The sequence below is a fragment of the Anolis sagrei genome, chromosome 6, assembly GCF_037176765.1.
Source record: "Anolis sagrei isolate rAnoSag1 chromosome 6, rAnoSag1.mat, whole genome shotgun sequence".
Classification (NCBI taxonomy): domain Eukaryota; kingdom Metazoa; phylum Chordata; class Lepidosauria; order Squamata; family Dactyloidae; genus Anolis; species Anolis sagrei.
The window spans coordinates 13620577-13645592 of NC_090026.1; the positions used below are offsets into that span (position 1 = coordinate 13620577).

The following is a 25016-nucleotide window of genomic DNA, read 5'->3' on the forward strand; positions in this document are numbered from 1 at the left end:
AAAGCACCGGGCCTTTGACTCTTTGCATCAAGACATTTGGTCTTTTGACTCTTTGCATGAAGACATTACGTCTAGTCTTTAACTTTTTTGCTTCGAGATCATTTTGCATTTTTTTGGTTTGTTCTTTGACCCTGTTTTTCCTGATGCCCTCCATCTGAACCCATAATCTCCTGTTTTCTTTTGCCTCAAGGTCCCTTCTAATAACCAACCTGGGCACAATCCCAGTTTTTCTTACATAGAGGGACAGTCCCACGTTTTCTATTGCCAGTTCTTAGTAAATTATTGTACTAAATTTTATGATGTCTGACCCATGGGACCGATTGCATGCAAATACTTTTGGCTGATTCACTTATCTTTAAAATGTCATCAATTTATGAGCTAAAATAATAAATAATATAATGATTAACAGCAACCCAGATAACATAAAAAACTAGAAAGCTAGGGAAGGGTGTCTTTTAGAACTTTTAACCTTTCCACTGCTTGAAACTACTCGAAGGCATAAAACGATAATGAATAGTGGAACTCTCTGCCCCGGAGTGTGGTGGAGGCTCCTTCTTTGGAAGCTTTTAACTCAGAGGCTGGATGGCCATCTGTCAGGGGTGCTTTGAATGCAATATTCCTGCTTCTTGGCAGGGGGTTGGACTGGATGGCCCATGAGGTCTCTTCCAATTCTATGATTCTATGAGACTTTAGGTCAGTGATTTTCAACCTGTGGGTCCCCAGATGTTTTGGCCTTCAACTCCCAGAAATCCTAACAGCTGGGAAACTGGATGGGATTTCTGGGAGTTATAGGCCAAAACACCTGGGGACCCACAGGGTGAGTACCACTACTTTAGATTGTGGCTTCTTTGACTGAGAATGCACCCGCACTGTAGAATTAATGCAGTTTGACACCACTTTAACTGCCATGGCTCAAAGCTATAGAATCTTAGGATCTATACCAGTGTTTCTCAACCTTAATACAGTTCCTCATGTTGTGGTGACCTCCAACCATAAAAATATTTTGTTGCTACTTCATAACTGTCATTTTGCTACTGTTATGAATCGTAATGTAAATATCCGATAGGCAGGATGTATTTTCATTCACTTGGCACAAATACCCAATATGCCCAAATATGAGTATGGGTGGGATTGGGGGGCCAGGATTGATTTTGTCATTTGGGAGTTGAGGTTGCTGGGATTTATAGTTCACCTACAATCAAAGAGCATTCTGAACTCCACCAACAGTGGAATTGAACCAAATTTGGCACACAGAACTCCCATGACCAACGGAAAATACTGGAAGGGTTTGGTGGGTATTGACCTTGAGTTTTGGACTTGTAGTTCCCCTACATCCAGAGAGCATTGTGGACTCAAACAATGATGGATCTGGACCAAACTTGGCATGGATACGCAATACGTCCAAATGTGAACACCGGTGGAGTTTGGGGGAAATAGACATTGGCATTTGGGAAATGTAGTTGCTGGGATTTATAGTTAACCTACAATCAAAGAGCATTCTAAACCCAGTCCACAATAGATCTGCACCAAACTTGGCACACTACCTACATGGCCAGCATTGAATACTGGTGGGGTTGGGGGCCTGTTTTTGAATTCTGGGAGTTTTAGTTCACCAACACCCAAAAGGAAGAGAAGGACAGGTAGAGAGATCTTCAGCCTTCTCTACCAAAAGGTTCCTAAGACCATCAGAAATAGGTGTTTCTGAAACCCCCCTCGCGACCTCCCCTAAGGGTCCCAACCTCTAGGTTGAGAAATACTGATCTATAGTTTGGTGAGCCACCAGCACTCTTTGGCAGAGAAGGCTAAAGACCATGTAAAACTACTACTCCCAGGATGACATAAAAAATAATGAGAATACGTTTTCTACTACTAGGTCTTACTAGTAGTTTGTAGCATTCAGCTTTTGGGAAAAAATAACCCTAAAGGATTCTAAGTACTTCTGGAAAATGTGAAAATAGACTTGCTTTTCTTTAGAAATCCACAGCTGCATTGGCGTCTAACGTCCTTTCTTTATGGACCTTTGGAACTAGGAATAATTAGCTTTTAAAAATAACTTCCCGGCCTTGGCTCACATGGCACTCGCATGCCAATTTTCGCTTTTGAAATACTGCTTTCTGTGGCGTTCTCAGAGAAAAGGAGTGTCAGGGAACATACTCCACTTCTCTGTAAAGGAATGGAGACAGTTTCTGTGGCGTCACCATAAAACAGGACGATCTGGTGGCTTTGATGACTGATCCCGAGGGCATGTGGCTTTTGTTTCCCATTATATTTGCTATCATTACCCTTTTGCTTTAGTCTCAGAGTCATAGCTCAACACTCAATATGCACTAGAAAATCAATGTGAGTAGTAGCTGTGCTTGTGTCCTGTTGTGCTTAGTATTGAAGTTGTTTTCCTAAGAGTCCCCAAGACACTTTCCACACAGCTGGAAACAAATCCCACATTTTCTGCTTTGAACTGGAATATATGACAGTGTGGGCTCAGATAACCCAGTTCAAAGCAGATATGGAGGGATTTTCTGCCTTGATATTCTGGGTTATATGGCTGTGTAGAAGGGTCCTGAGATACCTTCTAGGTCAGTATTTTCCAGTCTTTTTTTGACCAGGGACCACTCTCCAACATTAGGTTACGGATCAGTTTTTGGTCAACTTTAGATTGAGTTTGGTTATTTGGGGTGCTTGTTCAGAAAATTGCATTGGATAGACCACATCAGCTCTAGTTTCTGATAGAGAACATATTCCATCCAGTATTCACCGTCTCCTTGCCCACAGAAAACCATATTTAATAATCTAGATCCGTGGACCTTATTTTAGGTCTCATGGTCAACCAGTGGTCCATGGCCCACAGGTTGGGAACCAATGTTTTAGGCAGACTCCCAGGACTTGGGAGGGATCTCATAGGTCATCTAGTCCAACTTCCTCCTCAATAGAGAATCTCTAGCTGCATCATCTCAAGTGTGGAGCTGTCCAGCCTCTTTCTGAAGACATTGTGAGAAGGAGAACCCTACCACCTTCTCTGGGTAATTGGTTCCAATGTCAAAGCACTCTTGCTACATTCTTCCCATGTTCTATCTAAGGCCCTTCCACACAGCTGAATAAAATCCCACATTATCTGCTTTGAACTGGAATATATGGCAGTGTAAACTCGGATAACTCAGTTCAAAGCAGATATAGTGGGATTTTCTGCCTTGATCTTCTGGGTTATATGGCTGTGTGGAAGGGCCCTGAGATACCTTCTAGGTCAGTGTTTCCCAACCTTTTTTTGACCAGGGACCACTTTGGGCGCAGGGACCACTCTCCAACATTAAGTTAAGGATCCATTTTTGGTCAACTTTAGGATTTTCTTCCTTGAAATTCTGGATTATATGCCTGTGTGGAAGGGCCCTAAGTCAACCATCTTGTAACTCAAAAACCATTAAATCAGGTTGTACCCTGGAGTGGGGTGGAGCAAAGAACAAACACGCAGCCAAGGATCATCCTGGATGTTGGGTGCCTGATTTGGTTTGCTCTAACTCTGAGGGTCCCTACCCTGGAGTGTGTAGCAGAGTGTCCAGATTTGGCATTTGTGTGCACAGAGGGAGTGAACTGACCATGATCAGGAATGACCACTCGTTAGCCATTAACCTTGGAGTGCGCCTGAGGTGAGAGCTCCCTGTCTTACGCATGGAAGATGAATGACCAAAAGTTTAATACGGGTAGATTTGGAAACTAGTGTCGTGGGGTTTTGCAATCCTGGCTTGCTTTTGGCAGCTATTTTTTTTCCTATACTGCTGAATTCTGTGGATCAAAATGCCATGAAAAGCAGAAGAGCAATGCCAGTTGACAGTGATGTTTAATCTGACCGGAATATATACCTACAGGAGTTTTACAAGCCTATGTTTCCCATTAAAACTTCCTGGGAGAGAACAGTTTGTCCTTAGTGAGACAGGAATGCAGTAAAATGGATTTATTGCAACTTCTGGTGCTCAATGTTATGTAAGATCTTGGAAAACTTCCTCCTTTTTTTTTACTACATCTTCAGGGTCAATGCTTTGGAGAAGTTCAGAACAAGTAACGTTTCTCAAGTCTAGGAATGGCACCATGCTCTTGTCAATGTTTCTCTTGTTCGTAGTAGTAGAAATTGCTTATTGAAAAATAAACAAAGTTTTCAAGAAGTGTGTACAGTAGAGGGAAGAAGGGATGGAAGAAGTAAAGAAGACAGGCAAAGAGAAGGAGAGAGAGAAAGGATAGAGTGGAGAAAGAAATAAGGAGAAGGAGGGAAGGAAGAAGTAAAAAAGGAAAAAGAAAGACAGGACTTGAAGAAAGAAAGGAAAGGAAGGAAGGAAGGAAAGAGGGAGGGAGGGAAGGAAGAAGTGGAAGAGTAAAAGGGCAAAGGAACTAATACAGTGGGTTGTTGTAGGTTTTTTTCGGGCTATATGGCCATGTTCTAGAGGCATTCTCTCCTGATATTTTGCCTGCATCTATGGCAAGCATCCTCAGAGGTTGTGAGGTCCTCACAACCTCTGAGGATGCTTGCCATAGATGCAGGCAAAACGTCAGGAGAGAATGCCTCTAGAACATGGCAATATAGCCCGAAAAAACCTACAGCAACCCAGTGATTCTGACCATGAAAGCCTTCGACAATACATGGAACTCATACAGTTTACTAGAGTTGCCAGATTGAAAATTAAAGAAGGGTCCTGGCCCTTTTCAAGTGCTTCTCAACCTTCTTAATGCTGCGACCCCTTAATACAGTTCCTCATGTTGTGGTGACCCCCAATCATAAAATTATTTTCGTTGCTACTTCATAACTGTAATTTTGCTACTGTTATGAATTGTAATGTAAATATCTGACATGGAGGATGTATTTTCATTTACTGGACCAAATTTGGCACAAATACACAATACACCCAAATATGAATACTAGTGGGGTTGAGGGGGATTGATTTTGTCATTTGGGGGTAGTAGTTGCTGGATTTATAGTTAGCCTACAATCAAAGAGCATTCTGAACTCCACCAATGATGGAACTGAACCAAACTTGGCACACAAAACTCCCATGAACAACAGAAAATACTGGAAGGGATTGTTGGGCATTGACCTTGAGTTTTGGAGTTGTAGTTCACCTACATCCAGAGAGCTCTGTGGACTCTTAACAATGATTGATCTGAACCAAACTTGGTACGGATACTCAATATGCCCAAATGTGAACACTAGTGGAGTTTGGGAAACTAGACTTGATATTTGGGAGTTGTAGTTGCTGGGATTTATAGTCAACCTACTGTCAAAGAGCATTCTGTATTCCATCAGTGATAGAATTGGGCCAAACTTCCTACACAGAACCCCCATGACCAACAGAATATACTGTTTTGTGATGGTCTTTGGCGACCCCTCTGACACCCCCTTGTGACCTCCCCCTGGGGTCCTGATCCTCAGGTTGAGAAACACTGCAATTGGTTGTGTAAAAGAAGAACTTGTTGCAAACTTTGCTTTCCTAATCAAGAAAATAAACAACACTTGAAACTCCACATTTTATACTATTTTAAAGGGACAGGAGCAATCTCCAGTTTTCAATCTGGCTGCCCTATTTATTGTCCAGTGCGTCTTGCTTCCCACCCGCAAGGTTCCTTTCCCATGGGTAGCTAGACTGCAGATAATTTTTTCCATTCCTCTAGCAGCCTCTGACATAATGAAATGTTTGTTATTACTGTGCGAAACCTATGAGTCAGCTTGAGTGCTGTGGCTTTTTGCCAACCACATCTTCCTTCTGACCGGCCTCTTCTCAGCATCAGTTGAAAAAGAAAGGTAGTGGTTTGAATATAGAACTATCTCTGGAGACCTGGGTTTGAGCGTTCCCTTGGTCATAGAAACCTATTGGGCAAGTCACACTCTCTCAGCCTCAGAGGAAGGTCATGGCAAATATGCAGACAAACAAGTTTAGTTATGATAAGTGAAGCCCCCAGTGTTGCAATGGGTTAAACCCTTGTGGTGGGCAGGACAGTCAGCAGTTCAAATCTGGGGAGAGTGGGTTGAGCTCCCTCTGTCAGCTCCAGCTCCCCATGCAGGGACATGAAGCCTCCCACAAGGATGGTAAAACATCAAAACATCAGGGTGTCCCCTGGGCAACGTCTTGCAGACGCCCAATTCTGTCACACCAGAAGCAACTTGCAGTTTCTCAAGTCGCTTCTGACACAGATAAAAAAAGAAGCGATGACAGCTAAGACTGTCGAGTTGTTAGAAATAGGTTTACTCTTGATTTCTAAATAAAACTGTATACTATTAATTGCCTAATTTGCTACATCTTTGGAATTTTGGACGCTTTTCATGTTCCAAAATTCTTATCGAATAAGTTTTGACAGTGGGATGATTGGAAGCTTTGGAGAATGTCGAAAAAGGCTCTGATATGAAAATAACTGTTACATGTATTTTCTCCTGAATTTCTCTTCTGCTGCCCTCTTTTCCTTGCAAAATTTTGAGGAACATGGCAAACAAAATTCTGGAAATTTGACATCTTTACTTCTCATGCATAAATATTGTTCTTCTCTGTACCAGATAATTTGTCTTATAGCAGTTGTATTTGTGCAATGGTTTTGCCGGAAAGCCGATCAAATGGCTGAGAGCGATAGAGATTGTAGAGCTTCCAAGAAATATTTTTAATAGCTTTGATCAGCAGGGTTAGAAGTTGGCGTCAACAAGCTCAGCATGAGATGCCTACAACATCCTTTCATTTCAGTTTCACAGTCCTTGTGTGTGTGCTTTTTCCAGTACCTTGCCACATTTCTATGGTTGGGCTGCTGTGAGTTTTCTGAATTGTATGACTATGTTCCAGAAGCATTCTCTCCTGATCAATTCCTCTTTGTTTACTGGGTGCCATAGGAAAGTGCTAAGGGAGAGGCAATAGGTGGGCTCGTGCAAATTTCACAGCAATGAATAGAGAAAGGAACCCTGGGATGCCTGCCAATGGTGGATGAAATGGTCCCTGAATGAAAGGTGGTGGGTCATAGTGTTTGGGGAGGACATTGGTAGGGTTTGGGCTACATGTTCATGGCGCTTGCTTTAACCTGCAATGTCAGTGGAGGGAGTGCCTTTGGAGGCTTCTACCAATGTCCTCTCCAAACGCTACAAATGTCCTCCCCAAACACTATGGCCCACCACCTTTCATTCGGGGACCATTTCATCCTAGATGTGATGTGTTTCATTCACCATAGGCAGGCATCCCAGGGTTCCTTTTTCTATCAATTGTTGTGAAATTTGCACTTGGAACTGTAGCCTGTTTGTGGAGGCAGGAGGCTGTCTGTGTAAGTGGACACATCTTCCACATACACATTTTTCACTTTTATTATATGTATAGATTTGTGGTTTTTCATGTTCAAGGGGATCTTGTGCTCCTAAACCTAGATAGTGGAGGCCCGGCTGTATTCTCAATTTATATATATAGTGACTTAAAGACTTTTAATCTGTTATTTCACCCTAGCTGGGGCAGAGCCATTGAATCAGTTGTTGAATGCAGAGTTGACATGTAGGTCAATCCAATTGATTCAGTGAGATTTGGGATTAAAAAGAGAATTCAGGACACGGTGTTACGGTGGCAAGATGGACAAAGAGTTCACAATCAGAAACTCCTTTTGCAGAACCTCAGGTGTCTGTGGACTCCAAAACTCCCTTCAAATGCAGTATGGAAAACTACTGCTGTGTTTTATCTGAAGCACTGTCTTCAAATAAAGCAATTTCCGAGTTTTTCCGCTCTGTTTGTAGACAGGAAGGAGGATCAAATCTTCTGGCAAGACTCAAATATAAGGATGAGGTTAAGGGGGAATCTATACTCCAGAATTAATGCAGTTTGACACCAGTTTAACTGTTATGGCTGAATGCTCTGGAATCTGGAGCTGTAGTTTTACAAGGTCTTTGACGTTCTCTGAGAAAGAGTGCTTATGCCTCACCAAACTACAATGCCTAGGATTCCGTAGCACTCAGCCATGGCTATTAAAGTGATCTCAAACTGCATTAATTCTACAGTGTAGATGCATGCAGAGTTTTGTCTGCACATACTTTATCTCTTTCACTTTTTGATTGCGTGGGATGGTGCACACACCCATTTCTTAACCCCAATGACATTGACTTGCTTTTTCTTGGCTGCTCTGTTGACTTTATGGGCATGGTTTCTCTGTAATTTGATGCCATGATAATATAACCGTGGTCTAACCTGGTCCAACCGTGTTTATCATGAGGAATAATTTAGTTTACTTCCTGCTGTGAAGTACATACAACCTGATCCCATTTCCATCCCATGTCTTTACGCCAAAGAATTGAGGAGTAACTGTGAATTAAATAATGCCAGTCTTGAGAGTCAATTGGGCTGCAGTCTGCTTAGCATAGTGATTTAAGTGTTGGACTATTACTCTGGAGCAGTGTTTCTCAATCTGGGGGCCGTGAGGGGGTGTTAGAGGGGTTGCCAAAGAACATCAGAAAACACAGCACTTTCTGTTGGTCATGCAGGTTCTGTGTGGGAATTTTGGCCCAATTCTCTCACTGGCGGGATTCAGAATGCTATTTGATTGCAGATGAACTATAAATCACAGCAACTACAACTCCCAATTGTCAAGGTCTATTTTCCCCAAACTCCACCAGTGTTCACATTTGGGCATATTGAGTATTCCTGCCAAGCTTGATCCAGATCCATCATTGTTTGAGTCCACAGTGCTCTCTGGATGTAGGTGAACTACAACTCCAAAACTCAAGTCAATGCCCACCAAAACCTTCGAGTATTTTCTGTTGGTCATGGGAGTCCTGTGTGCCAGGTTTCATTCAATTCCATTGTTGGTGGAGTTCAGCATGCTCTTTGATTGTAAGTGAACTATAAATCCCAGAAACTACAACTCCCAAAGGACAAAATCAATCCCTCCCAACCTCACCAATATTCAAATTTGAGTATATCTGGTATTTGTGCCAAATTTGGTCCAGTGAATGAAAATACATCCTGCATATCAGATATTTACATTACGATTCGTAACAGTAGCAAAATTACAGTAGCAACGAAAATAATGTTATAGTTGGGGGTCACCACAACATGAGGAACTGTATTAAGAGGTCGCGGCATTAGAAAGGTTGGGAACCACCGCTCTGGAGAGTTCAAATTCCATTCAGCCATGGAAAATTCAGTGGGCAACCATGGGCAAGTCACACTCTCTCAGCCTCAAAGAAAGACTGTAGCAAATAACTTCTAAGCAGTTCTGTGTCAAGAAAACCACCCCATCATAGCCTCACCTTAGTGGTGTCGTAAGTTAGAAATGATTTGGAGCCACACATCAAGGATAATCTCTGTGTTCGTTCCCACAATGGAAATCTACAAAAGCAATTGTCACCTTTCTGGTTCCTTGAATGGAAAGTTTTTAAGGTTGTTTATCAAAATGCCTGGAACAGAAAGAGGAGAGTAAGGGATGCCACTTGCTTTTATTGACATGTGGTTGAGATACAAGTCCTATTCTATCTATCTATCTATCTATCTATCTATCTATCTATCTATCTATCCATACTAGCCATCCCCTGCCATGCGTTGCTGTGGCCCAGTTTCTGTATATGTGTTTTGTGTGTGTATATATTTGTGTATATTTGTGTTTGCGTATATATATGTGGTTTTGCTCATGTGTTGTAATGTGGGGGTTTTTTTTGCTTTTTAAGTTTCTGCTGTGTTTTTCAGTGTTTTTATGAGTGATGGTCACACGTTGGCCTGATATGTGTATTGTGTCCAAATTTGGTGTCAATTTGTCCAGTGGTTTTTGAGTTATGTTAATCCCTCAAACAAACATGACATTTTTATTCATATAGACTAGCCATCCCTTACCACGCGTTGCTGTGGCCCACATGGGGGTTCTGTGTGGGGGGGTTTGGCCCAATTTTATCATTGGTGGGGTTCAGAATGCTCTGTCATTGTAGGTGAACTATAAATCCCAGCAACTACAACTCCCGAATGTCAAGATTCTATTTTCCTCAAACTCCACCAGTGTTCACATTTGGGCATATTGAGTTTTCGTGTAGAGTTTGGTCCAGATCCATCATTGTTTGAGTCCACAATATTCTCTGGATGTAGGGGAACTACAACTCCAAAACTAAAGGACACTGCCCACCAAACCCTTCCAGTATTTTCTGTTGGTCATGGCAGAACTGTGTGCCAGGTTTGCTTCAATTCCATCGTTGGTGGGGTTCAGAATGTTCTTTGATTGTAGGTGAACTATACATCCCAGCAACTATAACTCCCAAATGACAAAATCAGGTTTTTTTGAGTGGACATACATTGGCCTGATAGGCGTATTGTGCCCAAATTTTGTGTCAATTCGTCCAGTGGTTTTTGAGTTCTATTAATCACCCAATTTTTAGCACTGAACAAAGAGAAGAAAACTTGGGAGTTCATCCGCACTACACAATTATACTGCTATTATCCCACTTTTAACTGCCGTGGTTCCATTCTGTGCAATCCTGAGCCGTTTAGAAATTCTCAGCTAGAGAGCTCTAGTCCTCTCCAAACTACAAATGACTATAGAACTATATTCCTCTTTGTAATGACATTCAAAGTGGAATATGGTCCTATAATAGTGTCAACTGGGAAGGGAAACTGGATGCAAAATACTGTACATTGAATAAAGATAACATCTTTCTTTTCTTCTGTGATCTAATAAGTCTTTAATTGCAGTGGCTCAATGATGTGGAATCCTGGGATCTGTCATTTGCCTGCCCAAGAGTGCCTCACCAAACTACAAATCCCAGGATTCCACTGCTCGGAGCCATGGCAGTTGAAGTGCTGTCAAAACTACATTAATTCTACCATGTAGATGCACTTTTAGTCCTGCAAGTGCCAACATGTTGGGTTGTAAAAATACCATTCTAGCTTATAGAGTTGTTGGAAGGATCATTTAGCATTTTCAATAGTTTACCTGCATAATATGGGTGCATTGTTTAAAAGCTTTTTGAGAAGCTAGAATGCTTTAACATAGGTTCCTCTCCTATGAAAAGATAAGATTTCTTTAGCTACTGAGAGGGGAAATTTTCTGGTAGAGTTGCAGTTGCTATAAATTCCCTCCCATGGTTTTTCAAAGTGTTGCAAATTGCAAAGACCTAAGGTTTAAACTGCATATTTCAGTATGTAATATGTAGTTTAAACCTTAGGTCTTTGAAGACCAACAGGTCACAGGTTCGAATCTGGGGAGAGTGCGGATGAGCTCCCTCTGTCAGCTCCAGCTCCTCATGCAGGGACATGAGAGAAGCCTCCCACAAGGATGATAAAACATCAAAAAACATTCGGGTGTCCCCTGGGCAACATCCTTGCAGATGGCCAATTCTCTCACACCAGAAGCGACTTGCAGTTTCCCAAGTCACTCCTGACACGACAAAATCTATATAAATAAAAATGTAATGTTAGTTCGTGCTCCCGTCAGAACTCAAAAACCACTGGGGGAATTGACACCAAATTTGGACACAAGACACCTAACAGTCCAATTGATGTCCTCCACTCAAAAAATTTGATTTTGTCATTTGGGAATTGTCGTTGCTGGGATTTATAGTTTACCTACAATCAAAGAGCATTCTGAACTCCACCAACGACGGAATTGAACCAAACTTGGCACGCAGTTCTCCCATGACCAACAGAAAATACTGGAAGGATTTGGTGGGCAGTGTCTTTTGGTTTTGGAGTTGTAGTTCACCTACATCCAGAGATCACTGTGGACTCAAACAAGAACACTGGTAGAGTTTGGGAGTTTGGGGGAAATAGAACCTTGACATTTGGGAGTTGCAGTTGCTGGGATTTATAGTTTATAGTTCACCTATAATCACAGAGCATTGTGAACCCCACCAACAATAGAATTGAGCCAAACCTCCCACACAGAACCCCCATGTGGGCCACAGCAACGCGTGGCAGGGGGCGGCTAGTAAATAAATAAATATTGTCGAAGGCTTTCATGGCTGGAATCACTAAGTTCTTGTGGGTTTTTTCGGGCTATATGGCCATGTTCTAGAGGCATTTCTCCTGATGTTTCGCCTGCATCTATGGCAAGCATCCTCAGAGGTGAGGTCTGTTGGAAACCCCCCCCCCCCTTTTTCCCTGTTCCAACAGACCTCACTACCTCTGAGGATGCTTGCCATAGATGCAGGCGAAACGTCAGGAGAAATGCCTCTAGAACATGGCCATATAGCCCGAAAAAACCCACAAGAACTTAATAAATAAATATGTTGGACTCTTTCTTTGGGTGTTTGCTCCCATCTAGTGGTGAGAAATGAGTCCTACTCTGCTTTATTTTCTCAGGTATTTGTATCTCATTTCCTTGCAGATACAGATTAGAATTATACAGATTAGAAGTAGCCAGGCTTTGAAGCTGCAAGGCCGTTCAATGCTAATCAAGGTGGCCAGTTGCAGCATTCACACTTGCCTCAAACGGACAAGAGTTCTTTCTCTCACCCTGGACATTCCACAGATATGTAAACATCACTTGCCTAGCTGGCTTTGGGTTGCTGTGAGTTTTCCGGGCAGTAGAGAAATGTTCCAGAAGCATTTTCTCCTGATGTTTCACCCACATCTAATAAAGGCATCCTCAGAGGTTGTGAGGTCTGTTGGAAACTAGGCAAGTGGGGTTTATATATCTGTAGAATGTCCAGGGTGGGAGAAAGAACTCTTGTGTGAGTTGTAGGTTTTTTCGGACTATATGGCCATGTTCTAGAGGCATTCTCTCCTGATGTTTCGCCTTCATCTATGGGAAGCATCCTCTGGGAATGCCATAGATGCAGGTGAAACATTTATTTATTTATTTATTTACGGCTTTTATATTCCACCCTTCTCACCCCGCAGGGGACTCAGGGTGGATTACAGTGTACACATATATGGCAAACATTCAATGCCAATTTTAACATACAACATATACAGACATACACAGAAGCTATTTAACTTTTTCTGGTTGCTAGGGAAGCTGTCGCTTTAATCTCCATCAGTGACGCTGATGAAGCACTTCCGCATTCCCCGCATGCTTCCCCGCTGGAATGCTTTACTGGAGTCTTCTTTATGTCCTCATAAATTAGTTAATTTAGCCTCCCCACACTTTAAGGTGGTACCTAATTTTCTTACTTGAGAGATGCAACTGTCTTTCGGGTTGCAAAGGTCGACAACAGGCTACACACAATTGGTTGGAAACCCACTCCAACCCGGGCTGGCTTCGAACTCATGACCTTTTGGTCAGAGTGATCTTAATGCAGCTGACACTCAGCCAGCTGCGCCACAATCCCGGTGATAGAATGCCTCTAGAACATGGCCATATAGCCCAAAAAAACCTACAACAACCCAGTGATTCCGGCCATGAAAGCCTTTGACAACTCTTGTGCGTTTGAGACAAGTGTGAATGTTGCAGTGGGCCACCTTGATTAGCATTGAATGGCCTTGCAGCTTCAAAGCCTGGCTGGTTGTGGCCCGGGGATCTTTTTTTGGGAGGTGTTAGCTGGCTCTGATTGATTCTTGTCTGGAATTCCCCTGCTTTTTGAGTGTTGCTCTTTAATATTTACTGTCCTGATTTGAGAAAATACTTCCAAGCGTCACTAGGTGGCGCTAGAAGATACACATTTAATAGGATGTCTGATGTCCTGCAATTCAACGTGGCACAAACTAATTGAGGTTGGTATAGAATATTTTTAGAGAACTAGCTATCGTGTCTGGCTCGTTGGTCTAGGGGTATGATTCTCGCTTAGGGTGCGAGAGGTCCCGGGTTCAAATCCCGGACGAGCCCTGTTTTTAGCTGGCCCAGATTATTTCATGCCTGGAATTCCCCTGCTTTCTGAGTGTTGCTCTTTATCTATAGAGTAGCCAGATTTTTGTTCATTTTCATGGTTTCCTCCTTTCTGTTGAAATTGTCCTCATGCTTCTTGTGGATTTCAATGACTTTTCTGTGTAGTCTGATATGGTGGTTGTTAGCATGGTCCAGCATTTCTGTGTTCTCAAATAATATTTTGTGTCCAGGTTGGTTCATCAGGTGCTTTGCTATGGCTGACTTCTCTGGTTGAATTAATTAGTTAAAACATATATATTTTGTTTTAAATTAGGTACTTTTAACTGGATTGTAATTTTTGCAAGCGGTCGCGATTTCCAGTATTGGCAAAAACTTAGAGGAAATAATATTGTAGGAACAATAATAATGAAAACGATGTCATCTTTGCAGGTTCACCTATGAAGACATGAAGAAGACGGCGGACTGGCTGTTGTCCAAGACGAAACACCGCCCCAAAGTCGCCATCATCTGCGGCTCGGGCCTTGGAGGGCTGGCTGACCTGCTGAAGGACCAAGTTGCCTTTGAATATTCCAAGATCCCCAACTTTCCCCAGAGCACAGGTAAACAAAGTATTAAAACAAGTCTGGCTGTACTGCCCAGCAAGGGACCCAAAGGGGTGAATGAAAGCAAGAGGGATAAAGAGGCTGCTGTGCAAGCCAGTAGCCACTAGGGGGAGCTGGTAAGAATTAAGCCTTTCCTTCCCTCCTTTCAGTGGTTGGCCATGCTGGCAAGTTGGTGTTTGGAAACCTCAGTGGCACTCCCTGTGTTGTGATGCAAGGCCGCTTCCATATGTATGAAGGCTACCCGCTCTGGAAGGTGAGTTGCTCCACAGCATCTCTTAGAATTATAGAGTTTGAAGAGACCATGCAGTCCAACCTCCTGCAGTGCAAGAAGACACAATCCAAGCACTCCCGACAGATGGCCATCCAGCCTCTGCTTTCAGAACCTCTTTTGAAAAACCCAGGGTCACAGTGTTTCAAGGAAACGAATATCTAACCACAAATAATTACATAAACACCTCCAACAATATGCAGAGTACTTTTAAAGCGGTTTTTGGTCCTGATTGAGCTGGGGTTGAATGATTTGGCCATTTCTCTCTCACCTAAAATGTAACGGTGACCTATCAGGGAGATGCGGTAGACCAGGGATCCTCAAACTAAGGCCCAAGGGCCGGATAAGGCCCCCCAAGGTCATTTACCCGGCCCTCAGGGTCAACCTAAGGCTGAAACTACTTGAAAGCACACAGCAGCAACAACAACAACAATCCTAACTCATCAGCCAAAAGCAGGCCCACACTTCCCATTAAAATACTAATAAGTTTATATTTGTTAAAATTGTTCTTCATTTTAATTATTGTATTGTTTTAAAGTGTTTTTTTGCACTACAAATAAGGTATGTGCAGTGTGCATAGGAATTCATTTTTTTTTTCAAATTGTAATCCGGCCATCCAACAGTTTGGGTACTTTGACCTGGCCCTCTGTTTAAAAAGTTTGAGGACCCCTGTGGCAGACTCTCACTTTAGCCACTGGCAAAAAAAATGAAGAAACAATACTTTAAATAAAAATAAAACCACAGAGCTGTTTTTATAATTGTATTAATAGTTATCAAGTCAATACAGAGTTTATGGTGTGGTATAATATGGTTCCTATTATTAATAGTAACTCTCAAGAAACTACCTTTATCTGGCATCTACCAATGCCAATGAGTGCTGGTGAATTGAGAGTCTATTTACTGTATGTGGTACCTGTAGAATCCTAGAGTTGGAAGAGACCTCATGGGCCATCCAGTCCAACCCCCTACTAAGAAGCAGGAACATCACCTTCTAAGCACCCCCGACAGATTTCCATCCAGCCTCTGCTTAAAAGCCTTCAAAGAAGGAGCATCTGCTACACTCCAGGACAGAGAGTTCCACTGCTGAACAGCTCTCTCACACAGTTAGGAAGTTCTTCCTAATGTTCAAGTGGAATCTCCTTCCTTTCCTGTAGTTTGAGGCCATTGTTCCATTGCGTCCTAGTCTCCAGGACAGCAGAAAACAAGCTTGCTCCCTCCTCCCTATGATTTCCCCTCACATGTTGATACATGGCCCTCATTATGTCTCCTGTCAGCCTTCTCTTCTGCAGGCTAAACATCCCCAATTCTTTAAGCCATTCCTCATAGGGCTTGTTTTCCAGACCCTTGATCATTTGAGTTGCCCTCCTCTGGACACATTCCAGCTTGTCAACATCTCCCTTCAATTGCAGTGCCCAGAATTGGACACGTGTGATTCCAGGTGTGGTCTGACCAAGGCAGAATAGAAGGGTAGCATGACTTCCCTGGATGTAGACCATATTATTATTTTGTATCAAAAGCATTGCATACATTAGTATAAAGCCGATAAAATAGAAGGTATGCAGGCGACGAAATATCTTTTGACCAAAAACGGGCAACAGCAATGGCATTGTCTGTATCCTCCAACAATTCCTCCTGTGTACATGAGGCAGGGCACAACGGACAAGCATACAGATGCAGAGTTGTCTGTTCTGCTCCACAGTCACACAAGGTGTGGGATTCTTTTAGGTAGTGCCAATTTACCAGGTTGTCTTTTGATCTGCCCACTCCGTTTCTGAGTCTATTCAGGGACTTCCAGGTTGCCCATTCTTGGTTTGCCCCTGGAGGAGTGAGGATATATATGGGATAGATTGAGTTCTGCAAACAGACCTAGGACTTATCTGTTCTGCCTTGTTCTGATTTCAGCACCGGAGAAGCCTGCCCACCTCTCACTATTGCCTTTTTTTTCCGTTCCTCTTCCCAGGTGACCTTCCCAGTCCGAATCTTCCATCTCCTTGGCGTGGAGACCCTAATTGTGACCAATGCAGCTGGAGGGCTCAACCCTGAGTACAAAGTGGGGGACATCATGGTGATCCGGGATCACATCAACATGCCTGGGTTCGCTGGGCAGAACCCACTGGTGGGACCCAATGATGAAAGGTACGGTGGATAACTCCACTTTTGTCTTTAGATGACTCTCCTTGTGTGACTCAATGAGGTTCTGAGGTGCAATGCCATGGGCCTGGTGTTCTTACATGTAAGGGAGTAAGAATCCCATTTCTTTAAATATCACATCCCACAGTTTTAAATGAGCAGAGCTTGAGATACTGATTCCGTTATCTGCCAAGGATGCTGAGAAGAATTATCCCAAACACAATTATGTAATCTTTCATAATTTATAACCTTCAGCAAAACACACACTCTCAGTCTCACAGGATGACAAACGCTAGCCCACTCAGAATAAAAGTTACGAAGAAAACTCCATGATAGGTTCTGCTAAGAGATAAGTTGGAAATAACTTGAATGCGCACACAACAACAACAACAACACTCTCCTGGGGCCCCTATGTGGCTAGTGGTCGGAGTAGAGTACAATTTCTAGATGCCGGAAATAGAAAAGATGGGGAAAGCCTTTACCTCTGTTTATTTTTTGTCTGCCTTTGTTAATTATATAACAACATTGAATGGTTGTCGTATATGTTTTCTGTAATCCGCCTTGAGTCCCCTTTGGAGAGATAGAGTGGAATATAAATAAAGTATAATTAACAGTATTTATTTACGTCATTTATATGCTGCTCTTCTCACCCCGAAGGGTACTCAGAACTGCTTACAAGATATATTTTCATACAATATATAATATTATTAGCATAGTAAAATATCAGTATTATATATTACTATATTGCACTATACCATTATATTGTAATATTATTAGTAACATTACATGTAATGTAAATATATAATTATAATTATGGATCAGGGGAAAAGTACAAGAATGTGTTTGCAGCTAACGGTATTTGCTATGCTATTATATGACTTCCAAAGGCTGCTGCTTCACTTGGTCTAATTACGGGGCAGTCTTCTATTATTATTATCTGATACACAACAAGATTTGTACACAGCAAACAAGACCACTATGCTGGCTTTTGTTTTTGATCACACATCAGAAACTTCCCGAGTGTCTAGGACTGTGTGATTGATCGGCGAATAATGTGTGCGGATCCAAGTAGGGTAGCCTTTTGCAGCTGACAGTCTTCTATTATTATTGGAAACACAATAAGATGAGTCCACAGCAAACAAGATCACTATGCCGGTTGTTGTATTGGATCACACATCAGACACTTCCCAAGTGTCTAGAACTATGTGATGTATCGGTGAATAATGTGTGCAGATCCCAGTAGGGTGGCCTTTTGTAGCTGACAGATGGTAATTTTGTCAGAGCCAATTGTGTTTAAGTACAGGCCAAGGTCTTTAGGCACTGCACTCAGTGTGCCGATCACTACTGGGACCACTTTGTGCCACAGTCTTTGCATTATTATTATTATTATTACTAGCTGTACCCATCACGCGTTGCTGTGGTCAACCTTCCCTCTTTCTCTCCTTTCCCTCCTTCCTTCCTTCCCTCCTTCCTTCCTTCCTTCCTTCCTTCCTTCCTTCCTTCCTTCCTTCCTTCCTTCTTTCCTGTCTTTCCTGTCTTTCCTTCTCTTCTTCCTTCCTTCTCTATCTCTTTCATTCCTTTCCCCTTTTTCTTTCTCTTCTGCTGTCTCTCTTTTCTTCCTTCTCTCTTTTCTTATTTCCTTCCCTCTCTCTTTCTCTACATCTTCCCCCTTCCTTCGCTCCCTCTTTCCTTCCTTCTTTCCCTTTTTTCTTTCCTTCTCTCCTTTCTTTCTTTTCTAACTTTCCTTCCTTCCTCCTTTTTCTTTCCCTCCCTCTTTCTCTCCTTCCTTCCTTCTCTACCTCCTTCCTTCCTTCCTTCCTTCCTTCCTTCCTTCCTTCCTTCTCTCTTTGCTTTCATGCTTCCTTCTCCCTTTCCTTATTTCTTTCCCTCTTTCTTTCTTTCTTTCTTTCTTTCTTTTTTCTCTCCCCTTCCCTCCCTCACCATTTAGCTTTTTGGGGCTTTTAAGTCCCTTCTGCTGTGTTTTTCAGTATTTTTATGAGTGAAGAACATACATTGGGTTGTTAGGTGTATACCGTCCAAATTTGATGTCAATTCCCCCAATGGTTTTTGTGTTCTGTTGATCCCACAAACAAACATTACATTTTTATTTATATAGATTATTATTATTAATCTCTTCACAGATTTGGGGTTCGCTTCCCTGCCATGTCAGATGCCTACGACCAGGACGTGAGGAAGCTGGCCCATACAGTGGCATCTGAGATGGGTTGTTCTGGGTGCCTCCGCGAAGGTGTCTATGTTGCCTTAGGAGGCCCCAACTACGAGACCATTGCTGAATGCCGCTTCCTGCAGCGACTGGGTGCTGATGCCGTAGGTCAGTTGTGGGCAGAGTTCAAAGGAAATTATTGCAGTGATATCTATGGCTAGGCTTAGCTCAAAGAAATGATGGAAAGATGGTTCCAGAGTTTCTCCTTCAGCCCTCATGATGGTCTAAAACTTTGTGGTTGTACCTTGTGAGTCTTTGCGTGTCTTACACGCATCTACAGGCAGTCCCCAGGTTATGAACAAGAGAAGTTCTGTAGGTTTCTTAGGTTTGTTCTTAAGGTGAGTTTGTATGTAAGTTGGAACAGTATGTAAGTGTAACTCCAGCCCAAAAAATATTTTAAACTTTGGATAGCATGTGGTGTTTGTTTTTCTGTCCCTGTGATTATTGAATTTTGAAACATTTGGCTTGTTGTACAAATGAGGATTGGTGAGAAAGCCACCCTTTTCCCTTGATAATAACTCTTTCAGGAGTGAAGTTCCTTTTTAGGGGTAGATTCCTCTCACTTCTGGTTGTCTCAACCCTGTTCTTAGTTGTGAGTCACTTCTAAGTCAGATGTTTGACTTAATATTTGAATTAATGGCGCTTGGCTCAATGCTATGGCATCCTGAGAGTTGCACTAGATGATGCACATCTAAGACAAAAGACTACAACTCTCAATAGCATTGAGCCATGGTAATTTAAAATGCTGTCAAACTCATTAAGCCTACAGTGTAGATCTGACATGAGCAAACTTCAGCCCTCTGGGTGTTTTGTGTCAGAAATATTTCAAATTAACTATGTATTTTGAATTATAAAAATGTGAGTTAAGCACTTGAAAGAGTTAATGGATGCAATACCTCAGCAAAAGCTACAGTTCTATATAAGCAGGTGTGCCTGTAGCTTAGTACCTTCAGTCTGTGAGAGGTCTCTGTGGGAGAAGGGCTTCAGTGTTAGTTTGCCTCAGTGGGAGAAAGGACCCAGCCTCAGTGTGTGAGAAGACCTCAGTGTGCGGTAGGCCTCAGTGTTAGTTGGCCTCACTATATGAAGGCTGTGTTAGAGAAGCCTCAGGTTGAAGGCCATCACGTGAAGGCTGCTGTGTGTAAAAAGCTACTGCGTGAAGCTGCTGTGTACGTTTCTTGTGAGAAGAGACTCTGTGAGAGTGAAGCTATTTATTTGCATGAGAAATACCCAGCATGGAAACAAAGAAGGAAGTTCTATATAAGCAGGTGTGCCTGTAGCTTAGTACCTTCAGTCTGTGAGAGGTCTCTGTGCGAGAAGAGCCTCAGTGCATTAGTAGGCCTCCTCTGTATGGGAGGGCCTCAGTGTTAGTTTGCCTCAGTGGGAGAAAGGACCCAGTCTGAGAGAGCCCTCAGTGTGAGAAGATCTCAGTGTGAGGTAGGCCTCAGTGTTAGTTGGCCTCACTATGTGAACGCCATGTAAGAGAAGCCCCAGGGTGAAGGCCATTGTGTGTGAAAGCTGTTGTGTGTAAAAAGCTACTGTTTGAAGCTGCTGTGTAAGTTTGTTGTGAGAAGAGAGTCTGTAAGAGTGAAGCTATTTATTTGCATGAGAAATACGCCCAGCATGGAAGCAAAGAAGGAAGTATAAAGAACTTTTATTTGTGTTATGGAAGCCTTGTTCTTGTAAATAATGCAGCTATATTATTTTGCTATCAAGAAAAGTCTCCTATGAAAGAGATAACATTGGTCTCTGTGTTTTTGTTTGTTTTATGACTTTGGGCTACTGGTGCTGTGTCACGGTGCTACTAATAAGTTACTTCTGTGCATTTATGAGGAGATTCTTTTGTTAAAAAGCCCACTTGCCCAACTTTTAGGACTTCAACTCCCACAATTCCTAACATCCTGCTGTCTCTTAGGAATTGTGGGAGTTGAAGTCTAAAACACCTGGAGGGCCGAAGTTTACCCATGCCTGGTGTAGATACACCCTTGGATATGCTGAAGAAGATATGAAAGCCATTGAGGGACTCTATTGGAGATGTCCTCCAACTCTTTTCCTCTTCCCTGCAGGCATGAGCACGGTCCCCGAGGTAATTGTGGCCCGCCATTGCGGCATGCGTGTCTTTGGCTTCTCCCTCATCACCAACAAGGCCATCCTGGACTACGAGACCAAGGAGAAGGCCAACCACGCCGAGGTCCTGGAGGCCAGCAAGCAGAGTGCCCGCACCCTCGAGAAACTGGTTTCCCTGATAGTCCAACGCATCGAGCACAACAACAACGTGAAGTGATGCACGAAGAGAGAGAGAGAGGACCTCCAGCTTTGCGCAATGAAGAATCATTCACACCTCAGCATGTCGACTCTTCCCTCTTGCTTCCCTCGCTTCCTTCCCAAAGATCCGTCATGGTCAAATCCGGCTGCTACGTTATTTTGTTTTGCTGTCAGCTTGTTTTCTGTCCTGCTTCGGTGGCAGAAGAACTTTCGCCGCCAATGAATTGTCCTTCTATTTGTGCAGTTGACCTGTGGTGCAGTGTTGGTCCATCTCTGTTTGCCTCCTTGTAGCTTTAGAACCGTTTTGTTTCTGGTTGTTTGTATTGCAACACTCTCCCTCCTTCTCCCCAGAGTAGTGCCAGGTATCAAAATCACGTGGGTCTTGCAACAGCTTACCTTTTAAATCATCTTCATATATATATTTTAAAAAACTAATAATTTGGAATTGCAGGACGTGATTTTTTTTTTAAATTCTGAAGGAGTCTGCTTCCCATTTCAAAGAGCTCATATCAATAGGTAAATAAAATCAGAACCAGGATAATCAACAGTTTCCAGTGCCACTGCCAGGGTTTATTTGCCCAAACATAGAGTTACGTAAAGTTAGATGAGACTTCAAAGCTCACTTGATCCAACCTCTTGGATGTGTGCCTCATTCCTTTTTGTCCCACAAACAAGAGCTGGCCTCCCATATTTGAAGTGTTGTCCATTTTTCCTTTATGGTAGGGATGTTCTGTGTATAATCCACTTGTCTGTTTGATCTTTTAGTCTCTCTTCCTCCATACCCTTTACAGCTTCTTTCTGAGGCCTCTTCTACACTGCTATATAATTTTCAAAGCAGTTACACCACATTGTCTGCTTTGAACTGGATTATCTGCGTCTACACTGATCTATAATCCAGTTCAAAGCAGATCATCTGGATGTTATATGGCAGTGTAGAAGGAGCCTGAGGCTCTTTCCACACAGCTGAATACAATCTCACATTATCTGCTTTGAACTGGAATGAATATATGTCAGTGTAGACTCCAATAACCCAGTCCAAAGCAGATATTGTGGGATTTTCTGACTTGATATTCTGGGTTATATGTCTGTGTGGAAGGGCTCCGAGAGGGCCTTATGGACAGGGATCTTTTCAACCAACAACTTAAAAGGATCTCATTTTGTCCAATAATAATAATAATAATAATAATAATAATAATAATAATAAACAATGGCTTGTTGTAGGTTTTTCTAGAGGCATTCTCTCCTGACGTTTTGCCTGCATCTATGGCAAGCATCCTCAAAGGTTGTGAGGTCACCGCACAACCTCTGAGGATGCTTGCCATAGATGCAGGCAAAACGTCAGGAGAGAATGCTGCTCGAACATGGCCATATAGCCCGAAAAACCTACAACAACCCAGTGATTCCAGCCATGAAAGCCTTCGACAATACAACAACAATAATAATAGGAAAGGCTTACGCAGTATGAGGATTTAAAGATTGAACTGCAAAGACTCTGACACAAGGCAGTCAAGGTGGCCCCAGTAGTGATCGGCACACTGGGTGCAGTGCCTAAAGACCTTGGCCTGCACTTAAAAACAATCAGTGCTGACAAAATTACAATCTTGTCAACTGCAAAAGCCCATAATTTCACTTGGGAAGTGTCTGACATGTGATCAAATACAAAAGCCAGCATAGTTGTCTTGTTAGTTGTGTACTAATCTTGTTGTGAATCATATAATAATTATTTATTTATAACTCGCCCTATCTCATGACAGTTTTGTCCCAAATCCAGTGAGCCAGGGCTTCTTCCTGATGCAATAATCAACATAAGGCCTTGAAATAAAAATGCACAAGCCCTGCCTGTAAACAATTAGTATACCATGGAGAAGGAGGATGTGTCAGCTTTGTGTGCAGTTGACTTAGAGGAGGATTCAATGATCTGAGCCTGAAACTTTTCTGTTACCTTGTGAGAAATAAGTCCCCCAGTCCATTGTTATGTCTGTAGCTCATCTTGATCTTTTCAAAAAGGTAAATGGGATTGTTTTAAAAGTATCATCCCAACCAAAAGAGCCCCTTTTTTCCCTCAAACCTCGAAGGTGATATTCTCACTTTCCAAATCCCCCAACCTTTGCAGCTAGATTTCTAATAGAAGTGCCTGGTAAGAGACATCACTGAGAGACACCTTTCGCAGCCAGTGTGATTGGGCTGTGGGTTTTTGCAATGGACAATTGGGAATGAACCATTGCACCTTATGGCACTTCTCAGGTCTAGGAATGCGAAGCATGCTACTAAAGAGCAATATTTATTTGTCATGTCAGGGCAATCAGTCAATTGTATTACATTTCTAACAGAACAAAACAAACAGACAAAACACAAAATTTGCAAGATTGGTAGTTGATTAAATGTCCTTTGACCCGTATCTGGCCACTTGGAGTGCTTCTAGTGTTGCTGCAAGAAGGTCCTCCATTGTTCATGTGGCAGGGCTCAGGGTGCATTGCAGCAGGTGGTCAGTGGTTGGCTCTTCTCCACACTCGCATGTCATGGATTCCACTTTATGGCCCCATTTCTTGAGGTTGGCTTTGCATCTCGTGATGCCAGAGCTCAGTCTGTTCAGCGCCTTCCTAGTCGCCCAGTCTTCTGTGTGCCCAGGGAGGAGTCTCTCATTTGGTATCAGCCATTGGTTGAGGTTCTGGGTTTGAGCCTGCCACTTTTGGACTCTCGCTTGCTGAAGTGTTCCGACCAGAAGAGCAATATGAGCAATATGTACATTCCCAATATTCAAGAATTGGTGTATTTTTTAAGCAGTAGCAAAGATGTGAGAACAAGAGTGGCTCATTCCCTTTTTGGTAGTGATTCCCTCCTCATGCATCCCATTTTCTGCATTGGGAAAGAATATGCACCCTTTAGGGCTCTTTTAACATGCTCAGGAATGCCCCACAAGGACCCAACAGTCTTTATTGTCCATATTATTTAAAGAAAATATTTATTGTGTCTGCCTGTTACTTTCCTGACTTATTCATACTCTGAAATAATATGAAGACATGAGAGAAAAATGTTTGACAATTTATTTGCCCAACACCCATGCTTTGAGAGAGCTTTGCATCCAGCGGAGATGAGGATAGGGTTGCCAATGGACCAAACCTGCTGTGCTCTTGTGTCTTTTGCACCCACTCAGTTTGCAGAATGCACTGAGTCAGGTTTTTTTGCCCACCACAGTAGAAATGTATTGAATATTATCTGTAAACCTGTATCCCTTTGGATGTTGTCGGACTACAATGCCCATTGTCCCCAACATGGACTTTGTGGGAATTCAGCAATGCTCAGAGGGCCAGACGTTGGCCAGCCTCGCTCTAAGATCCAATGTTTTTAGGTCCGGCTTTGGTGAAATTATGATATGGCGGCTTCTGTGCTTTGCAAACTGTCTGAAACTGATACGTGTCTGAAACTTTGGTCTTACATATCTTTGTTCCTACTGTAACCTCATAACTTTGCAGATGGCAGCTTTGTAATGCCAAGACACTGGAGGCAATGACCACGAATGTGCAAACGAAGGATTTCGACTCAAGAGGCCCCAAAAGGTCTCAGCAGGTTCAGAAACATAGATATATATATATATAAGTAATGTATGTATACAATATGAATATCTCTATTTTTTTAGAGGAGTATCAGCATTCTGCACTTTTTATTTTTATTTAAATGAATGAATGGAGCCCTGGTTTTATTAATTATAATATGAGTGAATAATAAAAAAAAGTTGGAACACACAGATTGATGGTTTTATTTATTTATCGTGTCAGAAGCAAATTGAGAATACAGT

At 42.5% G+C, this 25016-nt stretch overlaps 1 protein-coding gene and 1 non-coding gene across 2 annotated transcripts in view; both read left to right on the forward strand.

Moving 5' to 3' along the window:
* PNP (purine nucleoside phosphorylase) overlaps positions 1 to 21803 on the forward strand; it is a 34134-nt gene extending 12331 nt beyond the window's left edge. Inside the window, exons 2-6 of the mRNA XM_060782948.2 lie at positions 14164 to 14333; positions 14486 to 14589; positions 16565 to 16740; positions 18876 to 19066; positions 21022 to 21803. Coding sequence (XP_060638931.2) covers positions 14164 to 14333; positions 14486 to 14589; positions 16565 to 16740; positions 18876 to 19066; positions 21022 to 21239 — 859 coding nt within the window. The 3' untranslated portion in view covers positions 21240 to 21803. The remainder of the gene's footprint in view (positions 1 to 14163; positions 14334 to 14485; positions 14590 to 16564; positions 16741 to 18875; positions 19067 to 21021) is intronic.
* On the forward strand, positions 13663 to 13734 carry TRNAP-AGG (transfer RNA proline (anticodon AGG)). Its single transcript has one exon. It is a non-coding gene; the product is annotated as a tRNA-Pro (tRNA).
* Positions 21804 to 25016: the final 3213 nt, after the last annotated feature.